This window comes from Enoplosus armatus, chromosome 22 (genome assembly GCF_043641665.1).
Source record: "Enoplosus armatus isolate fEnoArm2 chromosome 22, fEnoArm2.hap1, whole genome shotgun sequence".
In the NCBI taxonomy this organism is placed as follows: Eukaryota; Metazoa; Chordata; class Actinopteri; order Centrarchiformes; family Enoplosidae; genus Enoplosus; species Enoplosus armatus.
In genome coordinates this window covers 3625753-3651763 of record NC_092201.1, presented here as the reverse complement: position 1 = coordinate 3651763, position 26011 = coordinate 3625753, and the positions used below count along the sequence as shown (strand labels likewise).

The 26011-nt window shown below is 41.2% G+C and overlaps 4 protein-coding genes across 4 annotated transcripts; 2 read left to right on the top strand and 2 right to left on the bottom strand.

Annotated features, from left to right (window-relative positions):
- The first annotated feature begins 133 nt into the window (after window positions 1-133).
- Window positions 134-12640, top strand: elapor2b (endosome-lysosome associated apoptosis and autophagy regulator family member 2b). Its single transcript, XM_070928724.1, has 22 exons — window positions 134-311; window positions 2500-2620; window positions 2740-2929; window positions 3044-3191; window positions 3878-3967; window positions 4053-4158; window positions 4248-4397; window positions 4990-5078; window positions 5914-6094; window positions 6656-6784; window positions 7176-7266; window positions 7370-7472; window positions 7663-7800; window positions 8438-8710; window positions 8907-9080; window positions 9532-9721; window positions 9805-9901; window positions 9990-10091; window positions 10332-10458; window positions 11042-11220; window positions 11525-11687; window positions 12182-12640. Exons 1-22 carry the CDS (start codon window positions 201-203, stop codon window positions 12251-12253), a joined length of 3024 nt encoding a protein of 1007 aa, XP_070784825.1. The 5' UTR covers window positions 134-200; the 3' UTR covers window positions 12254-12640.
- A 942-nt stretch (window positions 12641-13582) lies between these two features.
- LOC139304884 (tetraspanin-9) lies at window positions 13583-18337 on the top strand. Its single transcript, XM_070928785.1, has 9 exons — window positions 13583-13773; window positions 14872-14914; window positions 15567-15646; window positions 15797-15988; window positions 16327-16401; window positions 16492-16593; window positions 16731-16862; window positions 17772-17855; window positions 17944-18337. Exons 3-9 carry the CDS (start codon window positions 15584-15586, stop codon window positions 18013-18015), a joined length of 720 nt encoding a protein of 239 aa, XP_070784886.1. The 5' UTR covers window positions 13583-13773; window positions 14872-14914; window positions 15567-15583; the 3' UTR covers window positions 18016-18337.
- A 760-nt stretch (window positions 18338-19097) lies between these two features.
- amdhd1 (amidohydrolase domain containing 1) lies at window positions 19098-22901 on the bottom strand. Its single transcript, XM_070929249.1, has 9 exons — window positions 22765-22901; window positions 21834-21940; window positions 21657-21721; window positions 21283-21560; window positions 20981-21206; window positions 20772-20896; window positions 20232-20325; window positions 19954-20114; window positions 19098-19203 (listed from the first exon to the last, which is right to left on the bottom strand). The coding sequence occupies exons 1-9, from the start codon at window positions 22899-22901 to the stop codon at window positions 19098-19100; spliced, it is 1299 nt and encodes a 432-aa protein (XP_070785350.1).
- Window positions 22902-23126: 225 nt separating this feature from the next.
- Window positions 23127-25792, bottom strand: snrpf (small nuclear ribonucleoprotein polypeptide F). The gene is made up of 4 exons (XM_070929079.1): window positions 25681-25792; window positions 24576-24701; window positions 23842-23906; window positions 23127-23436 (listed from the first exon to the last, which is right to left on the bottom strand). Exons 1-4 carry the CDS (start codon window positions 25681-25683, stop codon window positions 23370-23372), a joined length of 261 nt encoding a protein of 86 aa, XP_070785180.1. The 5' UTR covers window positions 25684-25792; the 3' UTR covers window positions 23127-23369.
- Between the last annotated feature and the right edge of the window lie 219 nt (window positions 25793-26011).

The window sequence follows — 26011 nt, the reverse complement described above, 5'->3', positions numbered from 1 at the left end:
AATTTGAAAGCCCAGACCGGAAGTGTCGTTATTACACTCCGTGTGTCTTGACGGCGGTGTGAGTGGCGGGTGAATGAGGGACAGACAGGCAGGAGGCATCAATAACAGGGACATCACCGCACAAACACTCACCGCTCGGCCCGGTTCATGTTTCTGGCTCCAGGCAGCGGACAGCCGGCTGTTTGCGATCCGAGCTGAGGATGCGGGAGCAGGTGTTGGCCTCCTGGTTCCCCCGCTGCCTTTTACTCATCATCATCACCGCGCACACATCTTCAGTGTCCGCCGACAGAAACCTGCGGCCGTGCGATGAGGTGAGTGCGCTGTATTATTATTATTATCATTATTATTATTATCTCCTAATATCCTGCAGCACTAACAGTAGATGTTGGGGTTTTTTAAGAGGCCGAAATCAGTCATCATTATCATCGTTATCATTATCATTTAGGTTATCACCTGTTTTAATGCGGTGATCAAGTCAAGAAAATGGCCATGCATGCAGAAGCAAACAACCAGATTAGAGCCAAATGGCTTCTCCTGGTGCACAATAAAAAACACTATTACTACAAGTCGTTTTCCAGCTTTATATTGGCTCAACACACGGTCCTCTTCACGCCGCTGATTGGCTTAAAATGCGGTTCATGTTGGACCCCCCCCCCCCCCCCCCCACACACACACACACACACACACACACACACAGACACAAGGACCGATACAGTTTTATTTTAATTCACAATATTACATCATAATTTACCCGTAGATCATGTTTTGTATTATTTATCTGAATCTGCAAAGTGACGAGTTACTAGTTACATTAATTTGACAAATGTAGTGGAGTAAAAAGTACAATATTTGCAATGTGGTTTGTGTTTCTTGTGTTTATGTGACTGAGTTGCATATTGGGCGAATAGGGGAGTGGTATAGATCTTCTCATCTAACTCTTGGCAAGAAAACAAATGACTCAAAACTACTCATCAGAAAAAAAGTCCTTTTAAAATGGATGTAATTTTCTGGATGTTTTAAGAGAGTTATCAGCTATTAGCAAACCAAAAAGACACAAATCCTAAAAACTCCAGTCCTACAATCTCCTGACTCAGAGGACGGCTTGTCATGGTGCTCAATTTTATCTCCTGCCTACCACCCCCCACCCCCCCAATCCCATCCCCTCTTCTTCTCATAAGTCTCCATGACAACCAGCGTGAGTCACCCGGGAGACCAGTGAAATACATTACCCTATGTCCTTTTTTTATCAGTCTCACCTTTTCCCCCCACTGTCAACACATTAGCACCAGCACCGGCCCCCCCCTGTTTGTCCGTTTACACAGACAGAGGCAGCAGGTGAATCTCACCACAGGTTGCCATGTTACATGCTAATGAAGTGGTCGGCCTCTCACATGGCAGTCCACCAATGCCCATTTTTGTTGTTGCAGAGGTGAGTAGTCATTTGAAAGAGCTCAAGCTTATCTGCACACACACATCCTGCATCTGCAAACCATCTCTCTGTCTCTGATTAATTTCCCCGTACACACACGTCTTCATTTCTGCGATTGTTCCAGTTTAATTAGCTGCTACTTACATGTCAGTGCTCTGCTGCAGCCAGCTGCGTGGTCGCTCTGCTGGTTTGTCTGCCCAGTTGAACAGCAGGTTCGGGGGAGGAGATGGAGGTCTGCCAGAGCCAGACTTTGGACTCAAAGGAAGTCACATTAAAAGTACAACACAAGCCCTATTAATGTAGATATTCAGGTCAAATGAGTACGAGAGGAAAGTGCAAGACATTGAGTATCAATATTTAATCAGCTTGTCCATGTCTAAATACCGCTCTGGCTAAAAATATAATTTTGAATAGCAATTATGATTTCGGGCACAGGCTAGCTGTTTCCCCCCGTTTCCAGTTTTTATGCTAAGCTAAGCTAACCGGCTGCTGGTGGTAGCTTCACGTTTAAAGCCTATAATCTGTAGTTTATTTGGTTAAAAAATAAAAATAAAAACAAAAACTCTTGTACTGAACCCCTGAACACACTCTCAGTTATGATCTCCAGCTCTAAACGATGACGTGCAGCTCTTTCTTCTATGGAGCTTAAAAGAACTCATAATAAGTTGCTTTGGACGAAATGGTCTTTTAAATTGATGTTCAATCAGCTCGAATGATCAGCATAATGTCACGAGCAGCAGTCCGTGGAAAGAAGCGACTGTACAGATGACCTGCTGTTAATGGTCCATTAGTGTTCCAGCGGTTGGTTGCCGTGGTGATCGGGGTCAGCCACCACTTCCACCCAGGAGGCCCTCCCACCCCTCCAATGTTCCCTTTTGTATAACCGGCTTTTGTTTTCATATGAAATCAGCTTCATGCTCGCACAAGGTCGTGTGTGTCTGGTGACCAAAATCATTGGATGTCATCCTCTGGGGAACATGTTCATTTAATTTAATGTTCAGTTTTGGCTAAAAGCACACAAATAGGATGTTGTATTGATCTTTGTATGTATCTGTACATGTGTTCTGCAGACAGACTACTACTACCAGTACACAGAGTGTGACAGCACAGGGTCACGATGGAGGGTCGCCATCCCTCTTAATCCAGGTTCCTGCTCAGACCTTCCACCTCCGACCAGAGGAACAGACTGCTGTAAGTGCTGCCAGTGTGTGTGTGTGTGTGTGTGTGTGTGTGTTCATATCTGAGTGTGTATTCACATATAACCTCTTATGTATATATACAATATAACTCTTTTCATTACTGTCTCGCAGCCTTCTCCTGTCCGGCCGGGAAGTTTTTAGAGATGACCACGCAGCAGTGCACGCCGTGTGCGGCCGGCTCCTATTCGCTGGGCAGCGGCCTCCGTTTTGACCAATGGGACGCCATCCCTGCAGGCTTCACCAGCGTGGCCAGCTTCTTGGACCCCGGGCCGAATGCAGAGGACATTCAGGCCTGTAACAGGTGACACAGACACTCAAAAACACACTTGTACAGGTGTGTTAAATTACTATGCAACCAAAACTACAACATGCAGCTATTATCTGTTTTGCTGAGTGTGTTTTGTCCGTGCTGCAGCTCATCATGGACGCCACAGGGTGTGTATCTGGAGTCGAACCGCGATGAGTGTACAGTGTCTTTGGTTTACGCCGTCCATCTGGAGAAGCAGGGCTCCGTCTCCTTCACCTACCAGTTCCCCGACAACAACATCTTCTTTGAGTTCTATGTAAGCACCTCTAACGAAACAAAACAACATCTGACGTTCCTCCTTGTTGTAGTTGGTAAAAAGGACTTTATTTAAATAGAATAACTTAAAGACATAGTGAGACATCTTGGGAAATAAGCTGATAAGCTACTGTGAATATGAAACCACAGCCGGCTAGATTAGCTTAGCAGGAGGAAACAGCTAGCCTATTTCTGTCCAAAGGCAACACTGATTTATTGATTATATCTCATTTGTTTAAAGTGTGTCTGGTAACCTCATGGTAACAAAAGGCTAGCTGGCTAGCTGATTCCCCCCATGTTCTAGTCTTTGTGCTAAGCTAAGCTAAGCTAATGGGCTGCTGGCTGTAGCTTCATATCAAAACAGAGTGATAGATCTTCTCATCTAACCCTCCTCAAGAAAACAAATAAGTGTATTTCCAAAATGTCAAACTATTCTTAGATAGAGGATATTTTGACTGTCTTTAACTTTTAATGAAGCATGAAAAGTTGAAAACACATTAGCCCAAAATATCCTCAATCTGCAGCTTTTGTCCAAAACTCGTTGCCTTCCACAAATCCGTATATACCCCAGTTTACAGTTAATTATTTAGTGGAGGTTTATTGTGGATGAGTTAAGAGCAGCAGCTGTTGTTTGGAAAACAGATTTTTTTTTTGTGGCTAATAGCTAGCGTGTCAACATGTGTTCAGGTCCAGAACGAGCAGTGTCAGGAAATGGCCCAGACTGACGACCAGAAGTGGATTAAAGTCACTAACAACGGAGAATGGGACACACACACAGTGAGTATCTGATTCTGCTTGTGTTAGTGATGAAAGTATTATGGTCTGTGTGTGCTTCACCGTGTGCATGTCATTTTGTTTTTAGGTGAATCTGAAGTCTGGTACGAACATCCTGTATTGGAGAACCACTGGCATCCTGGTGGGAGGGAAGATGGTCAAACCTGTGCTGCTCAAGAACATCCAAATAGAGGGTAAGATATAAATAAAATGGACCTCTTTCAGTTCAAAAGGTAAAAAATGACTTTGTGTGTGTGTGTGCTGCTACTTTACGTCAACGCAGGTGTAGCGTACACGTCAGAGTGTTTTCCGTGCCGGCCCGGGTGGTTCAGCTCGGCCCCCGGCTCCTCATCCTGTCAGCCCTGTCCCAGTAACACCTTCTCCATAAAGGACGCGTCCTCCTGTACACCCTGCCCTGAACACCACTACTCACGTATGTACGCATGTAACAGCAGCGTGCATGTGTCATTAATACACACCCTCAAACTCAATAACTGCACAAAAAGAAGATCTACCTTACAGTAGTTTAATGCAAACATAAACAAAACCTTTTATATAATCCCTCAAATTTGGTTATTACAAATATATGTACTATGGGAGATTATTTAAGGATTGAATTATGGTGGTTACTATCAAATTCTGATAAAAGGTTCAGCTTTATTGTTTTATATAATACAGGATTGCACAGTGAAATCCAGTTGTATCGCCCTCCACGCCACACACACAGAAAATACATAGACAAATATTTAAAATTAGAGTAGAATAAAACAATAAAACAGAACAAAGTATACACTAAAGACAAGTAAATTATATTAATCGTATCCGTGAATATAACATGATAGGAAATTTAGTACGTTAAACTTAACTGGAAATGAATTCATGTTATATTTTGAAATTGAATAAAAAGATAAATCCTTTAAAACATTTATGTTGATTGGTCTGCTGCTGCTGCCCTGGTTGACTTTGCTGTGTAACATGTTGCATGTTTCCTGCGTCGCTGTGAACTGGATCGTCACGTCTCTCAGATGAGGGATGGGCTGAATGTAAGGCGAGGCCGCCGTGCTCAGAGAGGGACTACTTCCAGATCCACACAGCCTGCGACAGCGAAGGGAAGGTCGGCAGCATCCACACGTTTCTCACACACACACACACACACACACACACACACCTTTTTACTACACAAGACACACTCACTTACAAACACATCTTCTTCCTCATGGGGTTTAAATTAAAGGTAAACATACAAAAACAACAGAGTTTTAAGGTAGTATTTGATACGTTGTCAAAGAATAGTTTACAATTTAGTCGTTTTTAGTTTGAATTTCGTTAATATACGCAAATAAAAGTAAATAATCCAATTGAAACCAGACAATTTGTAAATATGAAGACTTTTGACAACATACATACAAGACAACCTCAAACACCCATGATTGCTTTGATATTTAATACATGAGCAGCATGAAAAGTCCTGTTTATCTTTCATTTGATCTAATATTTACACAAGAACATATAATAAATGATGCTGTTTGAATTTATCATTAGCTTACTGCTGATTCATACAGCAGGACAATGCTGCCTGTTTTGTCTGCATTACATTTAAATTGATTATAAACAGCGAAGACGTTTGGTCAGCTCTCTCAGGGTATCAGAAACTAGAGAAGTCACACAATGTGATGAGAAAGGAAATGATGAATAGCTGAGTGAGCGCTTTGCATGTCATCTGATCCTGAATCACCTTCCTTGGCACTAATTCCCGACCTTGGCCTCTTTTGATTGATTTTCTGAAAGCGCTGAGTAAGAGTGATGATTGTTAGAGAACAGAAACTTTCAGAAAAGATCTCAGTCTCTGTTACTCCAGGTACGTAACGTAAAGCCCCTCTGTTGGAGTAAAATCCTTACAGAAGACTTTCCACCCGTGATCGTAACCTCTGTGGCTTCCTCTGTTATAGACGCAGGTGTTGTATCGTTGGGTGGAGCCAAAAATCTGTGTGGAGAACGTCACGGGGGCCGTGGAGCTGCCTGCAACAGGGCAGAGAGAGCCCTGCCCTCCCTGCAACCCGGGCTACTACAACAGCAACGACTCCACCTGTCTGCCCTGCCCACCTGGAACGCACACAAATGGCACCTTCGGTAAAGCTGCTCACACTCGCCCACACCTGGCATGTATTGTTACTAAGGCACTGGTCCTGCATTGATATAACTGGAGCTTTTTAATGTGTATTTATCTCAGGAGAGTCAACTACAACACCTTGTTCTGTTCCATTGCTTCATGTTCACACAGTTCCACACAGACGGATGCCTTAATTATTATTTATTATTATTTTAGGGACACACACATATACTAATTGTTTACTAAATAAAGTGCAGAAGACACATGCATCCCTCATAAATGGCTAAATATGCTTTTTTATTTATATTTCTTTTATTAATTTGATACAAAGACAAATAAAGATAAAGAGATGTAGTCAGATGTCTTTTAGTCAAAAGAAAGATATTCAGTTAACTATATAACAAAAAACATTAAATCCTCACATTTTAGAAGCTGGAACCAACAAATATTTGTCATTTTTGCATGAAAAGTGATTTGATCGTTGCAGCTCTACATGCCAAGAAGGAAAATGTCATTGTTGTACCTAAATGAAGCTTTTGTGTGTGTGTGTGTGTGTGTGTGTGTGTGTGTGTGTGTGCCAGTATGCACTGAGTGCCCTGCAGGCACAGAGCCGGTGTTGGGTTACGAGTATAAATGGTGGAATGTGCTGCCTTCCAACATGAAGACTTCCTGTTTCAACGTGGGTAACTCCAAATGTGACGACATGAACGGTGAGCACGTTAACACCTGTGCTACCGAGGCGCGAAGGAAACGTTCACACCTCACAAAATAAATTGTGTGAGTTAGAATGAAATCTTTTTCCGCAGTGTGTGCATAGAAGACTGATGCATCAGTACAGTGCATCCACCCAGAGAAACACGTATTAAAACACCCATGTACATCCATACATACTGTGTACTCACATACTGTACACCTACATAAATAGTCCCTGTAGTCAGTGGGACATAGACATGTGATTTACATTTAGTAGCTGTTCTGGACCTTTCAATCGTATCACATGATCTTCATCAGCAAATGGACTTTTCCATTTTGTCTGAGCAATTTAAAGACCTCTAAAAAAAATCAATGAGGTGTAATGTGAATGCATCTTGTCTTCATCAGGATGGGAGGTGGCGGGGGACCACATTCGCAGTGGAGCAGGTAGTTCAGATAATGACTATCTCATCCTCAGCCTGCACGTGCCCGGCTTCAAGTAAGTCGTGTCCTTGAACGATATCATATTTCTGTGGGAGCGCAGATAATACGTTAAAAGTGTATCATCTAAATCTCTGCCTGTGTTTGTGTTTTCGTGGCAGGGTCCCAGCCTCACTTTCAGGCATGACCGGTAGTGAGTTTGGCCAGATAACCTTTGTGTTTGAGACCATCTGCTCTGCCGACTGCGAGCTCTACTTCATGATGGTGTGTGCTTGAATGTGTGTGTTAATGTGTGTTCGGAGCAGAAGGTTGTAATTAGGTGACTCGTTTTACCAACAAGCCAGAGTAGTCACTTTTGTCTCACTGTGGTCCAGTTTATTACAGTATTCTGCTTGTTGTGGTTCAGTATTCCAACCCCATGTTTTTAACCGTTTTACTGTGACGCCCCCTGCAGGATGTGAACAGAAAGAGCACCACAGTGGTGGAGTCCTGGGAAGGCAGCAAAGGGAAACAGTCGTACTCGCACAGCATGACCAGGAATGCCTCTGTCACATATACATGGGCCTTCCAGAGGACTAACCATGCTCTGGACGTAAGTAAACGCACAAAGTACCGTATTCCCTTTAATGTCATTCTTACTATTAATTTGTGAGAATACTAATAATGGAGTTGTGTTTTCAGCTACTACTAAGAAACATTGATATTTTTAGTCCACCACTTTGGACTAGGCTGAAATATCTTTACAGCTATCAGATGGAAACTCCCTCCTAATCTGGTATCATCATCAGTTTTTACCAATACTTTGCTTTGTGACGAACTACCTGCAAAACTAATTTAATTCCCATGAGCCTCAGCATTGTGTTTAGTGCCAGTTAGCAAATGTTAGCCTGCTAACACATCAAAGATGGTGAAAATGGTAAACATTACATGCTAAACCTTATCATATTCATTTCAAGCGTTTTATTTATTTAATATTTCATTTATAGGGACGGGTATATAGTAGCGCAGCATTTATAACCTAAGCTAGTTTGCATAAATATATATACAGCTGTATAGCTGTATAGATTCACAGGGCCTCTAACGTGGCTGTGGACTTCTTCTTCTTTTAACCATGTAATTATTATTTTGTTCTTTTCTGCAAGTGATGTTTTCAGCTCCTCAAGAAAAGTTGGTATTCTTGTATCACTTAATAGTGTTTCTGTCCTTGTCCTGTGTGTGTGTGTTTGTAGATGCGCCGTTATGTCAGTGACATGGTGAAGCTGTACTCCATCAGCGTGACAAACGTCCTGAATGGAGTGGCGTCATCCTGTCGGGCCTGCGCTCTGGTACCCCAGAACTCCCAGCGGGCCGGCTCCTCCTGCGTTCCCTGTCCTGCTGGTTTTTACATCGACAGAAACACCAACCGATGCCAGGAGTGCCCGCCCAACACACACCTGGCAGGGCGCCACACCTATGGCCAGGACGCGTGTCTCACCTGCGGGCCTGGAAGTATCAGCAACAAGGTAGAGAGACCTCCTCTGGGTCAGGACGGGGTGTCATGTGATGTTGTTGATACTAATGCTGATATGATACCTGAGTGTTGGTACTGATACCAAAACAATACCTTACTTTGAGAAATATAAATATGTTTTTCTACAAAAAACTATAGTACTGTCCATAGTGTATCTAATATGTTGCATGTATTTGCTCCTCTTCCAGGAACACTCTCGGTGCTACAGCGACTGCTCCTTCTCCCACACAGAGAACAACCGGACGCTGACCTTTGACCTCAGCCCCCTGAGCGATGTGGGCTCCATGACCATCGGGCCGAGTTTCACCTCTAAAGGCACAAAGTACCTTCATCTGTTCAACATCAGCCTGTGTGGCCACGAGGTAGTTCACTTCTGATATCATCTGATATCAGAGATCTGTCAGTATCCTCTGGTGTCACTGTCATTCTGTATAAAAATATCCTTTAGATCGGATTCTCTTTTTTAAACACTGACCTACCTTTAACTGGATGTTTTAATTTTAGTTGTGTGTACTTGTTGAAAGCAACACTGAAATTTAAAATGTATGGTAAATGCTTTTCTTCACTAGCTCTTTACAGATATTATGTATTGTGGCTGTGTTTCCACCAGACTTCATTAAATATTCCAGTTGCAATACAAACTGACATTTTGTAGATCTTTTTTTGAAGATTTATTGGCAATGTGAAAAGAAATCACATTTTGTGCCTGTCACCCCATTGTGATAAAATGATAAAAGAGCTGGGAAACATCAAGCGTAACCATAGCAACTGACTGAATTTTCATGCTTTTTGCATGCTCGCATCTTGCTACAGGGGAAGAGAGCCGCCATCTGCACAGATAACGTCACCGACGTGTCCAGCAAGGACGACCAGAGCGACTCGGCTCAGTTTGTCAACTCAGTCGACAGCTTCATCTGTCAATCAACCATCATCCCGGCAGATGGGCGGGGCTTCAGGATGGCCATCTCCTCCCAGTCCATCAGCCTTGCAGACACTTTCATCGGTATGAGGCTTGTTAAATGGCAGCATGTGGTTCTCCGATCATTAGCTGGTGATGTTGGTTTTGATATTTATGTTTCTTTCCAGGTGCAACAGTAGACGCCGTCCTGGAGGGCGTGAACGCTAAACCAGATCTGTTTCCTGAAAATTTAAAGGATGTTCCAGACATCAACTTCTTCTACAGGTCCAGTGTGTTACAGACAGAAGCAGAGTGTGTGTGTTTTGATGTTTCAGTGTGTTTAAGTCTTAACTGTGTCCTTATTTTCTTTCAGGTCAACGCAAGCAACGGCCTCATGTGATCAGGGTCGCAGTTCAGTCATCACCGTTCGCTGTAATCCCGAGAAGTCTGAACGAGGAGAGCTCTCTGTGCCCAGGTAGGTGATGATGTACTCTATGTGTGAGATTGGGTTTTCATTTCTACGTTGATATGATCAGTTATATAATATGAATGAAAATATACGTGTATTTTGCACACATACAAGCTTTGGAAGTGCAATATAAAGAGACAAAAAAAGTTGATATTAAAATGTGTACGCTGAAATATTAAAATACGATTTGTCATACCAGAACATAAGAGATTAGATGATGTAAATGATCTGGGTGTGTTTGTGCAGCTCGTGTCCTGCGGGAACATGTGATGGGTGTACGTTTCACTTCCTGTGGGAGAGCGCCAGCGCCTGTCCGCGCTGCACTGAGGACGACTACCACCAGATAGAGGGAGCATGCAAGGGAGGTGTCCAGGTAACACACACACACACACACACAGACACGTTTCTGATGTTTTCTGACAAAAACAAAATAAGTCTAATGAATCTCTGATTAAGTCTTTATCGAATCGCTACACATTTTATATTAAGAGAGAGCTACAGACCATCATGATTCAGTTTGACTTGATATTACTGCATTATTAATTGCATCATTCAGTTTTAGACTTATTATTATAATTCCCTCAGACGAAAACACAACAAAAAAGGTCTTTATGAAAGCATGGGGTATAATTTAATAATACAACTTGACAAACAAAACAAATCAAAACCGCATGAATAAACTGTATAAAAGTCCATTTATTACAACTAAATTGTTTTTAGTTGAGTAAAACGTGGTGGTGAAATAAAGAAGATTAGTCAGCTAGTGTTGCTGATACGTTTTTTCACATTTAAAACTAGACTTAAACTGCCATTTTAACACTGAATCTTAATCCTAAACCCAGGTCTTGCTTGTGCTTCTCACGCTACAAACCACAGAAATAAAACAGAAATATGGCTTTGATTGATGCCAAATCTCTGCTTGAGATTCTCCATCTGTCACCCTGGCCTCTCTCCAGGAAACTCTGTATGTGTGGAACGAGCCGAAGTTGTGCACCAAAGGCGTTTCGTTGCCTCCCAGAAGCTCCTCTCCCTGTGAGGCCATCGCTCTGTGGCTGAAGGTCGGGGTCGGGGGCGGAGCCTTCGTGGCCGTGCTGCTCATCTCGCTCACCTGCTATTTCTGGAAGAAAAACAAGAGGTTAGAGGCACCTGCCAATCGGACACTACCGCCACTCTCAGCCAAGGACATACATACTTATTAAGATCACCTTGAATTGTTATTTAAACGAAGAGATGTCAGCAGCTGTTTGAGAAAACAATTAACACAATTTTGTGTTACAGAAATATATCTTTTTATTCCCTTCATCATCTTGTGACCCCCTCAGATTTATCTTAGCCTAAATGTTATTTTAGAAGAACAAACAAAGAACTACTATCTTAAAATATTAATATTAAATAACATGTTGTCTCATGATGACGGTGTCCCTGTGGTTTATGGTCAGGCTGGAGTACAAGTACTCTCGTCTGGTGATGTCTGCCAACAAGGAGTGTGAGCTGCCAGCTGCAGACAGCTGTGCCCTGGCTGAAGGGGAGGAACCTGACGATGACGTGGTCTACACTCAGAAACCCTCCCTGCTGGGGAAACTCCGAGCCATCGCTAACAAGGTGTGTATTTGACTGCCTTACAGATTTTAATAGCCACTTCAGTTGTAATCCTACTTTCCTTACATGTTTTAACAAGTCATTTAGTCTCAGCACAAGTTAACTGGAAACGTGAAATACGTTTTTTAAATTTCAACCATTTATTACAACATTAACACACGGTAGTGTGGCGATAAAGTTAAGAGGTTCACCAAGGTTTTTACAAGTTATCCTGAGGGGGACATGAATGTGTGAACCAACTTTCATGGCAATACATCCAATAGTTGTTGAGACATTTCACTCAAAGCCACAAATGTGAACCTCATGGTGGCGCTACAGGAAAGGTCAGAAGTTCACCAAAGTCATGCTGCTATAGCGTGGCTAAAAAAGTAGCCACATTGGGCAGAAAACCACCCAACCTGGCAACCCTTCTCCGGGGCCACAACTGTCAAACGTGTACGTTTTGAAGTGTAGTAATAGATTTGCCAAATAACATCTCTAACATCTGTATCTTTCAGCACCAGGATGGAGAGAGCAGCGAGTCGGTGCAGCTGAACTCGTCCCACGCTGATCGATGGGTCCTGGGATAAACTAACACCAACAGAGAGAGAGAGGAGTTAAATAACGGAGGAACAGTCAGTCAGTGACAGTGTCACTGCCCTCCTCCTTATGTGTCCTTTGCCCCTGCCTTCATTGTGGGGGGGCACCAATACAGACACCAGTTCACACTGGAAAATGGTTGCCACTCGGATGCTGGCAAAAACTGGAAAATGGCTTTTCCTCCTCGACCCTAGAAAACACAGGAAACACACTCCTGCTTTAATGCCATGGATGCTCCAGGGCGGCAACTGAAAGAGAAACATGCTTTTAATGTTTTTTGTATGTTTTGTATTTTTATTTGGGTTTTTTCTTTTGTTCAGAGTCGCGTATTTATATCAATGTTATAATAATGAACCTTTATTAAAGTCCTATTTGACTTTGGGATTTGTGTGCGGATGTTTATAGTTCATAAATAGTACAAGAAATGAGTGACAGGTGAGAAATGTTGCCATGTCACAGTAGAGAAAGCACAAGTATACAACATTAAGTTAAGTTTCTCATTAACCATATTTCAATTTCAGTGCCCCCATTAGCTAACAGTATATACAGTACAGCTGAAACTATTAGTCAATTAATCAGAAAATACATTTTTAATCATTTTGAGGTTTGTCCTGTTGGTTGGACAAAACTAAGCATCGTGAAGGTGTCACTTTGGGCTCTGGGTAACTATTTTCTGATTTATTTACAAACCAAAGCATCAATCAATTACTGGAGAAAATCATCAGCAGATGAATCCATGATAGAGATAATCAATAGTTGCAGTCTGATACAAAGAAGATACTCAACCAACTCAGCAGCAGCATAAAAACATATCAGTCACAGTGGACATTTTTCTGCATGAGTACTTTTACTTTTGATACTTGTTAATACAGTGTGTAGTATTTTACAGCGTGGTATTTTTAGGATGAGTACTTCCTCCACCACTGACCTTAGTTCATATTGTACTTCAGTGGCGCAAATTGACTAAATTAGAAATTAATCATATTACCAATTGACGTGCGGTGAGCCTGGGACTATTGGGGCCCCCAGAGTCCTGGGCCTTGACCTCCTTAATGGGGGTCCATAGGAACTGTGATCTGGACTATTTTTGTTGTAGTTCCGCATTTGGCCACTGGGTGCAATTAGCTGCCAGACTGGCTGGATCTGTCTTAATGAAGCCGTGTTATGTGACAGCTATGTGGCCTATTTTAACTTTCATATTGACAGAGCCGGGGTCTTTACCCGGCTGGTCCTTCTCTCCAGCACCGATTGTCACGCCTCCACTCCGGCTCCGTCCTCCGCTGTGCTCCGCCCTCTCTAAAGAAAATCACCACCTCCTCCTCCTCCTCCTCCTCTGCTCCAGCCATCGACGAAACTTCAAAGCCGACTCCACAGTTTTATAACCGTCGGATTAATGTTTTCTTACCGAGTGATGCTGTGAAGCAGAGCAGCAGAAAGGCGGCATGTGAGAGTTTCTGCGGCTGAACCTCGAGACGTTAGCGGGAAGATGAGCTCCAGTTCGTAGCCAACGGTAGGAAACTATCCCTCTGGTCGTCCTTCCTCGTCTCGTTTCCTCGGCGTGGACATGAAAACAATCACGGCCCGAGCCGCCGCAGAGAGCTTTATTCGTCTCAAGGCTAACATCAGCGTGTTTTGTTGTCGCTAAAGTATAAAGTTAGCTTGTTTAGCAACGACGCTAGCGCCTGTTTTTGTCCGTTTTCAGCGCAAACTTTAGTTAAAACCGCAAACTGAAGTTCAGTCCTGTGACGTCACGTCGAGACTTATTAACCACTATGTCTGATAATGAAAATGAAATAAAGTCCATCAACAAAACAGTCTTTGTAAGATAGCTCATTAACACTTATTATTAAGAGATTCATACACTGCATGCAATGGTGGAGAGTAACTAAGTGCTGTACTACTTAAGTACAAGTTCGAGGTACTTGTACTTTACTAGTATTTCCATTTTATGCAACTTTATACTTCTGTTCCACAAATATTGTACACTACATTAGTCCGACAGCTTTAGTCCAAATGTGGTGATATTTAAATCGATGTTTTTTCTGATGAACTGAAGGATTTAAGTAAATTTAGCTGATAATACTTAAGTAAGGTTTTGAATGCAGGACCTTTACATGTAGTGGAGTATTTTCTCGATGTGGTATTAGTACTTTTACTCAAGTAAAGGATCTGAATACTTCTTCCACCACTGACTGTATGAGTCTATGAGCATGACACAGAATATGTCATTACACATATAAGTGAAGAGTTTGTTGAGCATGTTGTGTTTCTTAACTAATCATAACTGGAAATATTATGAAAACAACTAACCAGTTAATCAAGAAAATAATCAGCATATTAGTTGCTGGTAGAAAGCCCTGCTTCAGTGTTTACCAACCTTATCGTCAGAATCAAGAAACTTAAAATTAGACTGTAGTGTTCCAGTAAAGTGACTTTCCAGTAGTGTGTATTGTATTTTGCGGGTGGATTGAGCAAAAAGGACACCCTCATATCCATCAAAACCAAACTTATATTTAAAATATACTAACAAAAATTGTTAGTAAATAGTCAGTTTACTCGTATAGAATAAACAGTACGGTTTAAATGTTTGTGTTCACTTGTGTCACAGGTACACCACTAGAGCTTCTCCGTTCTTCCTGCTAGTTGAAGTGGTGAGTTTCATCTCCTCCTCGTTGTGATGTGGTTTTCAGCGTGACTCTCCAGAATACAATGTTTACTGTTAGTGTGACGTAACGGGCAACAAAGACATTGGTGAACTACGGTATGATGTCTGGTTTGTGATCGCAGTGACACAAACAACCTGAAATAGACGCACAACGTAAAAAGACCCACCTAACTATAGCCAGCTATTATGATGTATGACATGATTGTTTGTCCTAAAAGTTTAGGTTTGTCCGTTCCTTTATCCCGGCACAATACTGTAGTTTAACTAACAACATCAGAATCAGCTTTATTAGCCAAGTATGTGTACACATACAGGAAGTGTGACTCCGGTTTTAAGTTGCAATCGTAAACAAATAGTGCAAAGTAATAAATATTTAATGGGTATTGTAATAGATTACCTTATATACTTGGAGTTGGTGGTTATGTACAGTACATGCATGTATTTACACAGTATATACAGCGTGCAAGATTTGTATTTGATGATATGTACATGTTAGAGCACAGCGTGTATTTGAAACTGTAAACATATAATTTAATAATTAACTCTCTTGTCCTGCAGTATGAGACACATTATCATTCAGTTACACCTTTTATTAAACTTAAAGATTGATATTAAACTTTTTAAATAATTTGTTGCAGTGCCTGTTGATTCAATCATGGCTCGTGGTTGCGTCTGCTGCGTTAAATACATGCTCTTCCTCTTCAACCTGCTCTTCTGGGTAATTATTACACACACACACACACAGTCAGAGTCAGAAAATGTTCTTTAGCTCGTACCGTAATTCAGCAGTAAGATCAGTTTACCAATTAAAGCGTTTCGTTATCAGTAAATCAGCAGGAAGTCTCTGAGTTTCCTGTGTGTGTTTCAGCTGGGTGGGTGTGGATTGTTGGGGGTCGGCGTGTGGCTGTCGGTGTCTCAGGGCAGCTTTGCCACCCTGTCGCCCTCCTTCCCGTCGCTCTCCGCCGCCAACCTCATCATCACCCTCGGCACCGTCGTCATGGTGACGGGTTTCCTGGGTTGCCTGGGTGCCATCAAGGAGAACAAGTGCCTGCTGCTGAGTGTGAGTGTACTTCAATACCCATCATGCATCACCACGTTTTTTTTAGTTTGAGTGTATTCTTTAGTTATGTTGTGTTCAGGTTGTGTTGGATTTTTAAACGTTGGAGCTACTTGATGGTCACAATTAGTGACTCAGAAGTTGTTATATTTTAAATCTTTTTCAAGTTAATTTTTTGTAATTTACAAAATGAATAACAATGAACAATGAAATAAGCGTATTTTTAAGTAGGAAGCTCATATTTACAATGTTCTGCTTCGACAAACATGCAACATTAATGTATCCTGCTTGTTGAAGCTTTTTAATGGCTCTTTTCTTCTTTTTCTTATGATTTTCTTCAGTTTTTCATCGTTCTGTTGATCATCCTCTTGGCCGAACTTATCCTCCTCATCCTGTTCTTTGTCTACACTGACAAGGTAAGACTTGTTTAATTAATGATCCTCTCCTGCTGTAGGGGAGTGTGCCTACATATCCCATGATCCACCTCTTTACCTCTGTTTGCCCAGGTGAGTGAAAATGCCAGACAGGACCTGAAAGAAGGGCTGGTGCTGTACAACACAGATGACAACGCCGGACTGAGAGATGCATGGAACGCCATACAGGGAGAGGTATGTTACACACAGCATTATTAGTTATTTCTTGCCAGTGTTTTTAATCCAACTTCAACATCTAACCTCAGCTTTACGTTAAATTGAGTTTGTTATGCAGTTTTATAAAATTTCCTTTTCTCCCGCTTGTGCACCAGTGGCGATGTTGTGGAGTCATCAACCACAATGACTGGTACACTGCCCTGCAAGACAACGTGGTTCCCGACCGCTGCTGCCAGCAGTTCTACCAGGGCTGTGGACGCAACGCCTCCAATACCTTCTGGACACGGGTCAGTGTGAGCATGTGTGGTTATAAAGTTGTAAAACTGGTATTTTGGGAAAGTCACTTTTTCCTTTCTTGCCAAGAGTTTGATGAAATTGATACCACTGTCTTGTGTGTATGCTGTATATGAAGTTACAGCCAGCAGACTATTAGATTAGTTTAGAAGCAGAGGGAGACAGCTAGCCTGACTCTGTCCAAAGGTTAAAAAAACCTACTAGCACCTCCAAGGCTCACTAATTTGTAATAAATAAATAAGATATAATGTGTTGATCAGGGAGCTTTAGGTGGTGTTTAGGTGTTTCCAGCCTTTATGCTAAGCTAAGCTAAGAGTCTGCTGGCTGTACTTGTACTGTAGAGAGGTATCGATCTTCTCATCCAACGCTCTGCAAGAAAGCCAATAAGCAGCTTTGCCAAAATCTCAAACTGTTCCTATTTAAACAAGGGGAAAAAAACAAGATAATAAATCACGCTCAGCTTCAATTATTTATCATCAGTCATTGCAAGTGGACAATAAATCACCAGAGCTGAGATGGCAGTTGTTTTGTTTTTATCATGCTGAAGTTTGTGCCTGAATCAGCACCTTTTCACTTGGTGTGCATGTGTGACATTCCTGGGTGTCAAATCAAGCTTAACCACAGGAAAGGACACCCGTGAATACACAAGTAGAGACAAGATAAAAAGCAAGACATGGACCATCACTTTTTATCAATTACATTTTATTTTATTTGGCGTTGAACAAAGCCTTTAAAAGTCTTAAACTTTTGAAATCCATGCACATAAGCAGTTGTGTTGTCTTAACTTTATATTAAAACAACAAAAGCAAGAGTAATGGAGTCCTGGCCTTAAACAGGATACCCTCTGATGTGCAGTACTTTTCTTTCCCCCTTCCTAATTACTGTGTACTGTGTGTTTTCAGGGTTGCTATGAGAAGGTAGAGGAGTGGCTGGATAACAACAAACACCTTCTGGGAACCATCGCCATGTGTGTGTTGGTCATACAGGTGAGCAGCTCTTTATGTCACACTGATCCAATCTCTCAAACAGCTCTACCTTTTATTTATTTTTATCACGTTTTCTTTGTTTTCCCAGCTCCTTGGTATGGCTTTCTCGATGACGCTTTACCAACAGATCCACAGAGCGGGGAAGAAGTATGAAGCCTGAGGGGATTAACGCAGTCATACTGTTAATATTAGTTACATAAAATCATATCTGTTACCTTCACCTTTTGTTTATAGTAAAAAGTAAGACAGTTATTGTGTGCCACTATTCTCACAGTATTTCATCTATCCACCCATTTATTGTTGTGAATAGCTTGCTAGTTTGCTTTTTAAAATCACACTATAATTTGTGATGAAGAGGAAGCGTGCGGAGAATAGTTTTAAAAGCCATGCCTGTGGAAAAATATAATGTATGGATGTATTTAGATAAAACAAGCGTTGTGTACTAACATGCTCAATAAAAGCACTCTTCACAAATGTGAGAACGGTTTGTGATAATGTTTTTTTTTTTTAATCAGGTGTGCTGATGATTACAGACTTGTTGGCCTCATTACTTTTGTTTTCTTTAGTTTTGGTATCTGTTTTCTCCCAGACGTTCAAACGCCAGCTCTTGGATTATACAGATAAAAGCAGAGTGAGCACCAGGTCATTTCAAACTTTAACAAAGGTCACATCAATAATCAATCAATCAATCAATCAATCAAACTGTGATCACTTGAGGTGCGAAATATTTGACCTGTTTCTGAGGTGATAGTGAAATTCCTCTGCTTGCTGTAGTCACTGAGTAACTGATAACTTCAAATGCTTTTTAACAGAAGGTCTGTTTGCATTAGAAACAGAGAGCTGAATACAGAGTAACCTGATTGATTGGCAGCTGGTTTTTAGGTTAATATTAACATTGATTGGCAGCTGGTTTTTAGGTTAATATTAACATTAAGAAACAGGCATTTTGGGAAATACAGTAAAGCTTCCCAACATGTCCCCAATGCCTGCAAAGCTACAACCAGCTGCCGGTTAGCTTAGCTTGTATTAGCATAGATTTGGCGAAGGGCAGAACAGTTTTGTCGTCGCGGTTAGGTTGCCAGGCAACCAGCGCAGACTCCAGGAAGTGGACAGAGCTAAGCTAGCTACCTGTTTCCAGACGTGTACACGCTTTTCCCTTAAAATCTCAGCCGAATACAAGCCGGAGCTGTCTATTGATATTGTTGATAGTACCTTCAGTCGTCTGACTCAGTTATGTTCTGGTTATAAGTCCATGACTCTGTCATTGTCAAAGACGACGTTGCCTTTAATAACGACGTAGCGGATCAGCTCCTGATGCCCCCCCAGCTGGTAGATCAGATGCTCCCATCTGCAAGAACACACAGAGGAGAGGGTCTGATTTTACACACAAATATTTCATATAAACACACGGCTATCAAACAGTGAATACTCAAGGTGTGTCAGACTAGTTGTGAGGACTTTATATTACACAACAATAATACTACTTATTGTTAAACTTTTATTGTAGTATATCTATATATATATATATATATATATATATATATATATATATATATATATATATATTAGGTCTAATTTGCATATAGCATTTTGGGATCTCACTGTTTCATTCACTGTTTCTGCTAAGAATGAATCAAATGGTCAAAAAGTCATTCAAACACTTAATTGTTTAGTGTACAAAGATATAACTTTGTAAAGCTGCAATTTACATTATATTTAAGGAACTTTTGGGTCGTAGCATTTTTTGTTTTCCAGATGTATCAGATCTAATGAATCTGGACTGATGTGAACCGTGGTCTCAGTAGTTCTCTTTGGATGTTAAACGAACTGCATCAAATTTAAGCTTGAATTCTGGGGTGAACAACAGTTGCGCAACAAACATTTCCCATAAAATTGGAGGCATACTGTTGACTTATGATGTTTCTTTTCAACAAGAACTGAATATGGTTGCAGTATGTCATAAAATAATCAACATGAAACCTTAGAAGTGGTGGAAGATGTACTGAAATACTCCATTACAGGTGAAGGTCTTGTATTTCTATTTATGATAATCTCATAATAAAAACAAATCTTGAGATCGTCCTCTGCCCTGATTTACCGTGTGGTGTTGAGGACAAGCAGGTCTCCGTGTTTGTTGACCTCCAGGGAGCCATGTGTGTGGGAGCGTCCGAGGGCGTAGGCTGCGTTGATGGTGGCCGCAGCCAAAGCTTCAGACATGGACATCCTCATATTGACACAGGCCAGGTGCATGACTACTGGCTGAGAGGACAACACAAATAAACAGAAAATGGAGACAATGAATGTAACCATCATGCAACACTCCTCTGCTTTTCATCCTTTCACCCCGACACCTCACGCCTGTCCTGTTGCACTCACCATGGAGCAGCAGTAGGCGTTGGGGTTGAAGTCGCTGCCGAGGGCAACAATAACTCCGGCTTCCAACATGTCTCTGGCCCGAGGCTGGGGTAGCCTGAACACACACACAGATTATTAGACAACTCACAGCAATGAGGGGTGTGTGAGTATTTCTAGTTAGCTCTTCAATTTAGCTTAACCTAAAGTATTAATACCACACTGTAGAAATACTGCATTTAAAACTTAAAAAATAGTATGTAAGTATAATCTGGAAGATATTTTCAAAGTGACACCTTCACACCACTTGTTTTGTCCAACAACAGTCCAAAAATCTAAATAATTAAAAAATAAATTTAAATTATTGAAATACAGAAAAAAGGAAAAGCACTAAATTGTCACATTTGAGAAGCTGGAATCATGAAATATTTTGGCATTTTTCCAAAGTAAAAAGTTTAATATTTCCCTCTGAATTGTAGTGAAGTAGAAGTGTAAAGCATGAAACAAAATACTCCTCAAATTTGTCTTAAGTACAGTATTTGAGTAAATGTACTTAGGTAGTACCGTAGAATATAAGCTGTAGTCGGTAGCAGGACGGCAGCGGTTCTTGCTGTTGCCATGGCAGCAATCCCCTCGTCTGTGACCTCCTCCAGGTGACTGATGGCTAAAGCTCCAAGCTCTGCACCCAGCTGACACACATATATACACTCAGGTTAACAAGGTTATTATGTGTTGAACTGTATCGTGAACACAGCTTTAGGGGGAAGTGATACCTGAGCAGAGTTCATGGGATGAAGCTCATCTCCGTGGAAGTTGATGTTGAGGCCCAGGTCTTTGCCCGCCTGCAGGATGGAGCGAGTAGAGCTGAGGTCAAACACTCCCTGCTCACAGAACACGTCGATGTTGTCGACTCTGAGAGTCCCGGCAGACATCTGCTCTTTCAGCCGAGGCAGCTGAACCTGCAGGATGTCCTTAGTTGCTTCTGCAACGGTCTTCCCTCTGGATAAAGGACAGAGATGCACGGTAAAGATTCATTTTCAGGATGTGATATTAGATCATTTGGAGGATGGTATACTTGGGCACTGCGTGCGCTCCACAGTAGGTTGAGGAGATGTTGATGGGCAGGCTCCGTCTGGCCTCCTCGATCACCTCCAGCATCTTGAGCTCAGTCTGCAGCTCCAGGCCGTATCCGCTCTTACACTCCACCAGAGTGGTACCTGCTCGCTGCATCCGGACCAGCCTGCTGCTGAGGGAGGCCAGCAGCTCCAAGGACCTGGCGGCTCGAGTGTGCTCCACAGTGAAGTGGATCCCTCCACCGGCCCGGTGCATGTCCATGTAGGTGGCACCTGCCAGCTGCAAGAGTAACACGCATTTCATTGAAACATGAGCTCCAGTTGTGGAAGTAAAGTTTTAAAAAATGGTGAAAACATATTGTGCAGAACAATTTACCTTCATTGCAAATTCATGCACCCTGTCTCCAGCCCAGACTGGATGGGTGTGGGCGTCAACCAACCCTGAAACAAGAAGGTTCTTGAAATGCTAATCATTGATATTATGTAATTGTATAGAAAGTCCATGTAGGCCTCTGCTGAGCTGATGTGCATAAAAATCACAGCTGATACTCACCAGGCAGGACACACATTCCTGTAGCATCAATGACTTTATCAAAGGACACTTCTGAATACTGTGCTCTGATGATTTCAGCAGGCCCCACAGCTTTAATCAGCCCGTCACTGGATGAAGGAATCAGTTACTTTCATGTCAACATTCAGCTTGGATGTTGACAGAGTACAGTAATGAAAGTTGAGCCTGAGATGTCCTAAAATGGCCACCGTACAATTAAAACTTTTTGTAACAACATGGCATTTCCTCTGAAGTGACCCTCGGGCTAAACTATACATACAACTATACAACAGTGTTTAGTAAATAGCAATAGTAATAATCAGGATCATTAGAGTAATTGTTCAGAAACCAAAATATCCACCAATCTACAACGTACACATTAATGCAGCAGTAATATTAATCCAGAAACATCCTATATAATAGTAACAGGGAACACTGACGTGGAACATTTTACTACACAATCTGTACTTTTACTTTTGAACTATAAGTAAATTTAGCTGATATACTTACATAATTTTACTCAAGTGTTAAATGCAGGACTTTTACTTGCAGTTTATTTTCACTGTGGCATTGCTAAGTATCTGAATACTTCTTCACTGCCAATATTTAAAAGTAGAGTTTAAGAGTAGAGTCCAAGTAAAAACGTGTAATGAGCCACTACAGCCTGTAGGAGCCGCCACTGTGCATTATTTTACATGAGTCCTGTGCTGCAGGATACATTCCATTTAGCTTTTACAAAAACCATCCCAACATGAAACTACAGCTGTGCAGAGTTTGCAGGTATGAAGGGTAGTTACATATGTGAGAACTAATGTTTATTTCTCATATTTCTTCACTAACTCATACAAACTGTAACAAAGGTGCAGTTACCTTCAATACTTCAACTTGCTAATTACCACATGGTATGAAGTACTCTCAGATGCCTGGTACTTACCTCCCTATCACGACGCTCCCATTTTCAATCACACAAAGATTTTGCATCTCATGTTTGGTCATATACTTCTCCCCATTGTTGCAGATCAGAACCACCTGTTTGGCATTCTTCACCAGTAGCCTGTAATTACTGGACATTTTGATTCATCCAAAGCACTCTTCCTTCACAGTGACTGGCTTTAAGCTGGTTTGGGAACAGGCAAATATTTGTCCAGGAGAGTTTAAAGTGCAGAGAGAGGGGCGGTGCTTCTGCCACAGACATCAGAGACATTTAACTACTGAGTCCATCTCTGTAGTTTAAGTGTTATAATAATATACATATGCTGCTTTTCTTAGATATTCCATGCAAAAACCACAACAATCTGGTTTAAGAAAGGGTATAATCATTTATTGTGTCTGTATCACAACGTCACAACATAAAATTGGTCTCACATACAGTAAAAAAAAAAAAAAAAAAAAGAAAATTTTCAAAACTGCTTATAAGAAAACCAAAAAACCCCAATCGTTCATTTGTTTCACATGGTGAAAACACAAACACACATCGACTCAACTACGAGGTACAATCACACTCAGACAGAACAACAGGCGGAGTCCTCTTCACTGACATCACTCCCTCATTTCTCCGTCTTCCTCCTCTTCTTCTACACCTCTGATGTACAAAACGTTATTGCACCTGTGGGAATGAAACACGCCTGTTAGCACACAGTACAGACATAAAAACAGAAGAACTATGGGTAGATCGTGTAGTGCTCGTCTGCTTCCACCACTGATTTCTTTGAAAAATGACGTTAATTATTAACACAAGTTAGTTATGGTAGTTAGGCACCTTAAGGCCATAAAAACAACTTTCTCTGTATTGTTTAGCCAAAAATGGTTCACAATCAAATCACATTTCATTGTGCTGCTGCATATCTTTTCTTATTGGTTGTGTGATGCTTTCCTGGCACAGCCCCTTAAAATACATCATTATCTTACTTGAGAGAACCTTGTTGAATAGCAGTAAATGTAAAATGAAGTCATTAAATAAAGACGCCTCTCCTGAACTAGTTGATAGAGATGCTTTAGGTTTATAACATACCTGATAAGGACTTCACCAAGATGACCCGCCAAAGCTCCATCCACATACTCTTCTGTGTTGGCCAGCTGTCAGGAAAACATGTAGCCATAAGGGTGTATTTGCACATTTGTTAAATACCATTTGACATCAATGATGTCCCACAAACATGAAGGTGGACACTTGTTTCCACTGATAGAAGTGGTACAGCTTGGGATAATTAAATCCCAATAAATTGTGAGAAAGAGAAAAACTGCTGGTCTGTGAGATGAACGTATAGTCAGAAAACATTTTACAACACACTTACTCAGCATATAAAAGTATATGACAAAGGATCTCTTAAAAGACCCTACTTTTATGGGCTGAATGTGCAGACATCACTAGAAACAGGCGGTTGATTTTTTTGAATTCTTTTTTTTTTTTACACCCAATAAATTACATTGTCTTGTAAAAAGGGGGGACTCTTTCTGACTCTGTTGATCTGCCATGTGACTGTGTGAGGTAGAAATAAGCACATCTTCCTTCAAAAGTGTGAATAATTCAAAGTCAACGGGGAGTAACAAGTCAAAATGCTACACAAATGTGAAATTAACTGTTTTGTTGACGACTTTTGTTTGACTTAGTGGATCAACAATGCCACAAAATCCCACAAGAACTTCTAAATAATTATCTCTGTACAAGCGAGGATGGCACATACCAGGGTTGATAAATAACATTTGTATTGGAAAAAGGCATACATTAAAATAAATTGTTCTCACCTGCATATTCATGTACCCATCCACAGACACCAGGTAGCCCTTATACTCCATACCCCACTTCAGTTTCACCATCACTGGCTTGCCTGTCAGGCCGTTCAGGAATGGCTTTGGGTTCAGAGGTAAACTCTGTGGAGAAAAAAAGATGGAGGAGGGTAAATACACACACTTAACTATATCAATCTTCCAATAAATTATATAAATATACATATATATTGAGAAAGCATTCACCAACATCATCTAGGATATTACTTATAATCACAAAGTGATGTTCTCTAAATAGCAAAGCTTGTGCCAAATTCAGTTTTAAAGCACAGCATATCAACATTTATCTAGTGACCTTTTCTGATATGTGATGTTATAATAGTAAATTTGGCATTTTTACAAGTTAGTTCCTAATTCACATGCTTTTTGAACACAACACGCCTCTCTGAAGAGCAGATGTGCTTTGACGTATGGCAGTAAATAAGACAACATGTAAATATAGTAAGTTTATATTTACATGTGTTGTTGCTGTGTTGCGACTGGATGTATACCCAACTGAAAAGCAGCTGCTGGTTGTGTAGCCTGCATCCGATGGAATACAGCCTACGAAATTCTTTGATAAAGGGTGCACCTATTTTTTGCACGTAGAAGATGTGCGGTTTTCCAAACAGCAAGCCAAAGAGGCTGCGTACAACCAGGCGATCTAAACTGGCGACAATGTCTTTACGGGTAGAAACATAAAGCTATGAGTTTATGTGGAGCAAGTATAACGTACTGTTTGCCGATAAGCACATGCTAGCTTAATTAGAAGCTTTTAGAGTGGAGTTTGGTGCGACCTTTTCTAAACAGAGATCGAGCCAAACAAAAGGCGGTGCAGTTTCACTTATAAATGAGTGCAATAACTCCACGGTATTACTGCTTAAGTAAATAAATATACTACGTAATATACTTGCCTGTGTGCGTAAAAGTATGGGCTTCATTCATTCACTTGAAATCATGAATGAGAAGCTAACTTAGCTGATGCTAACTAGCGAAAAGGCTACTATGTTTGCGCGGTGAAACCGAAAACAATCACACAAAACATCTAATGAGTTGATAATAAACATTATTTAGCTGTACTCACCATTTCTGTTCCACTTAATGTGGCCTGGAAAATAATAGATTTGGTATCTTTTCGTCACAATAACGTTTGCACTCCGCAAACCAGCACACGCTTTACCGCCGAGCAGGAAGTGCTACACTCTGACCTCTGAGGAGTCTTCATGTTTTTACACACTGCCACCTAGTGGTGTGAGGTTCACGCTGCCCCTTCACTGAAAGTAAAGTGTTTAAAATACTCAACAAGTAAAAGTCCTGCATCTAAATCGTAGTAAAAGTATGTAAAGATAATCAGGAAAAAGGGCTAAGTAAAAGTACTACTGATAGCAACTAATGATCACTTCTATCATGGATTA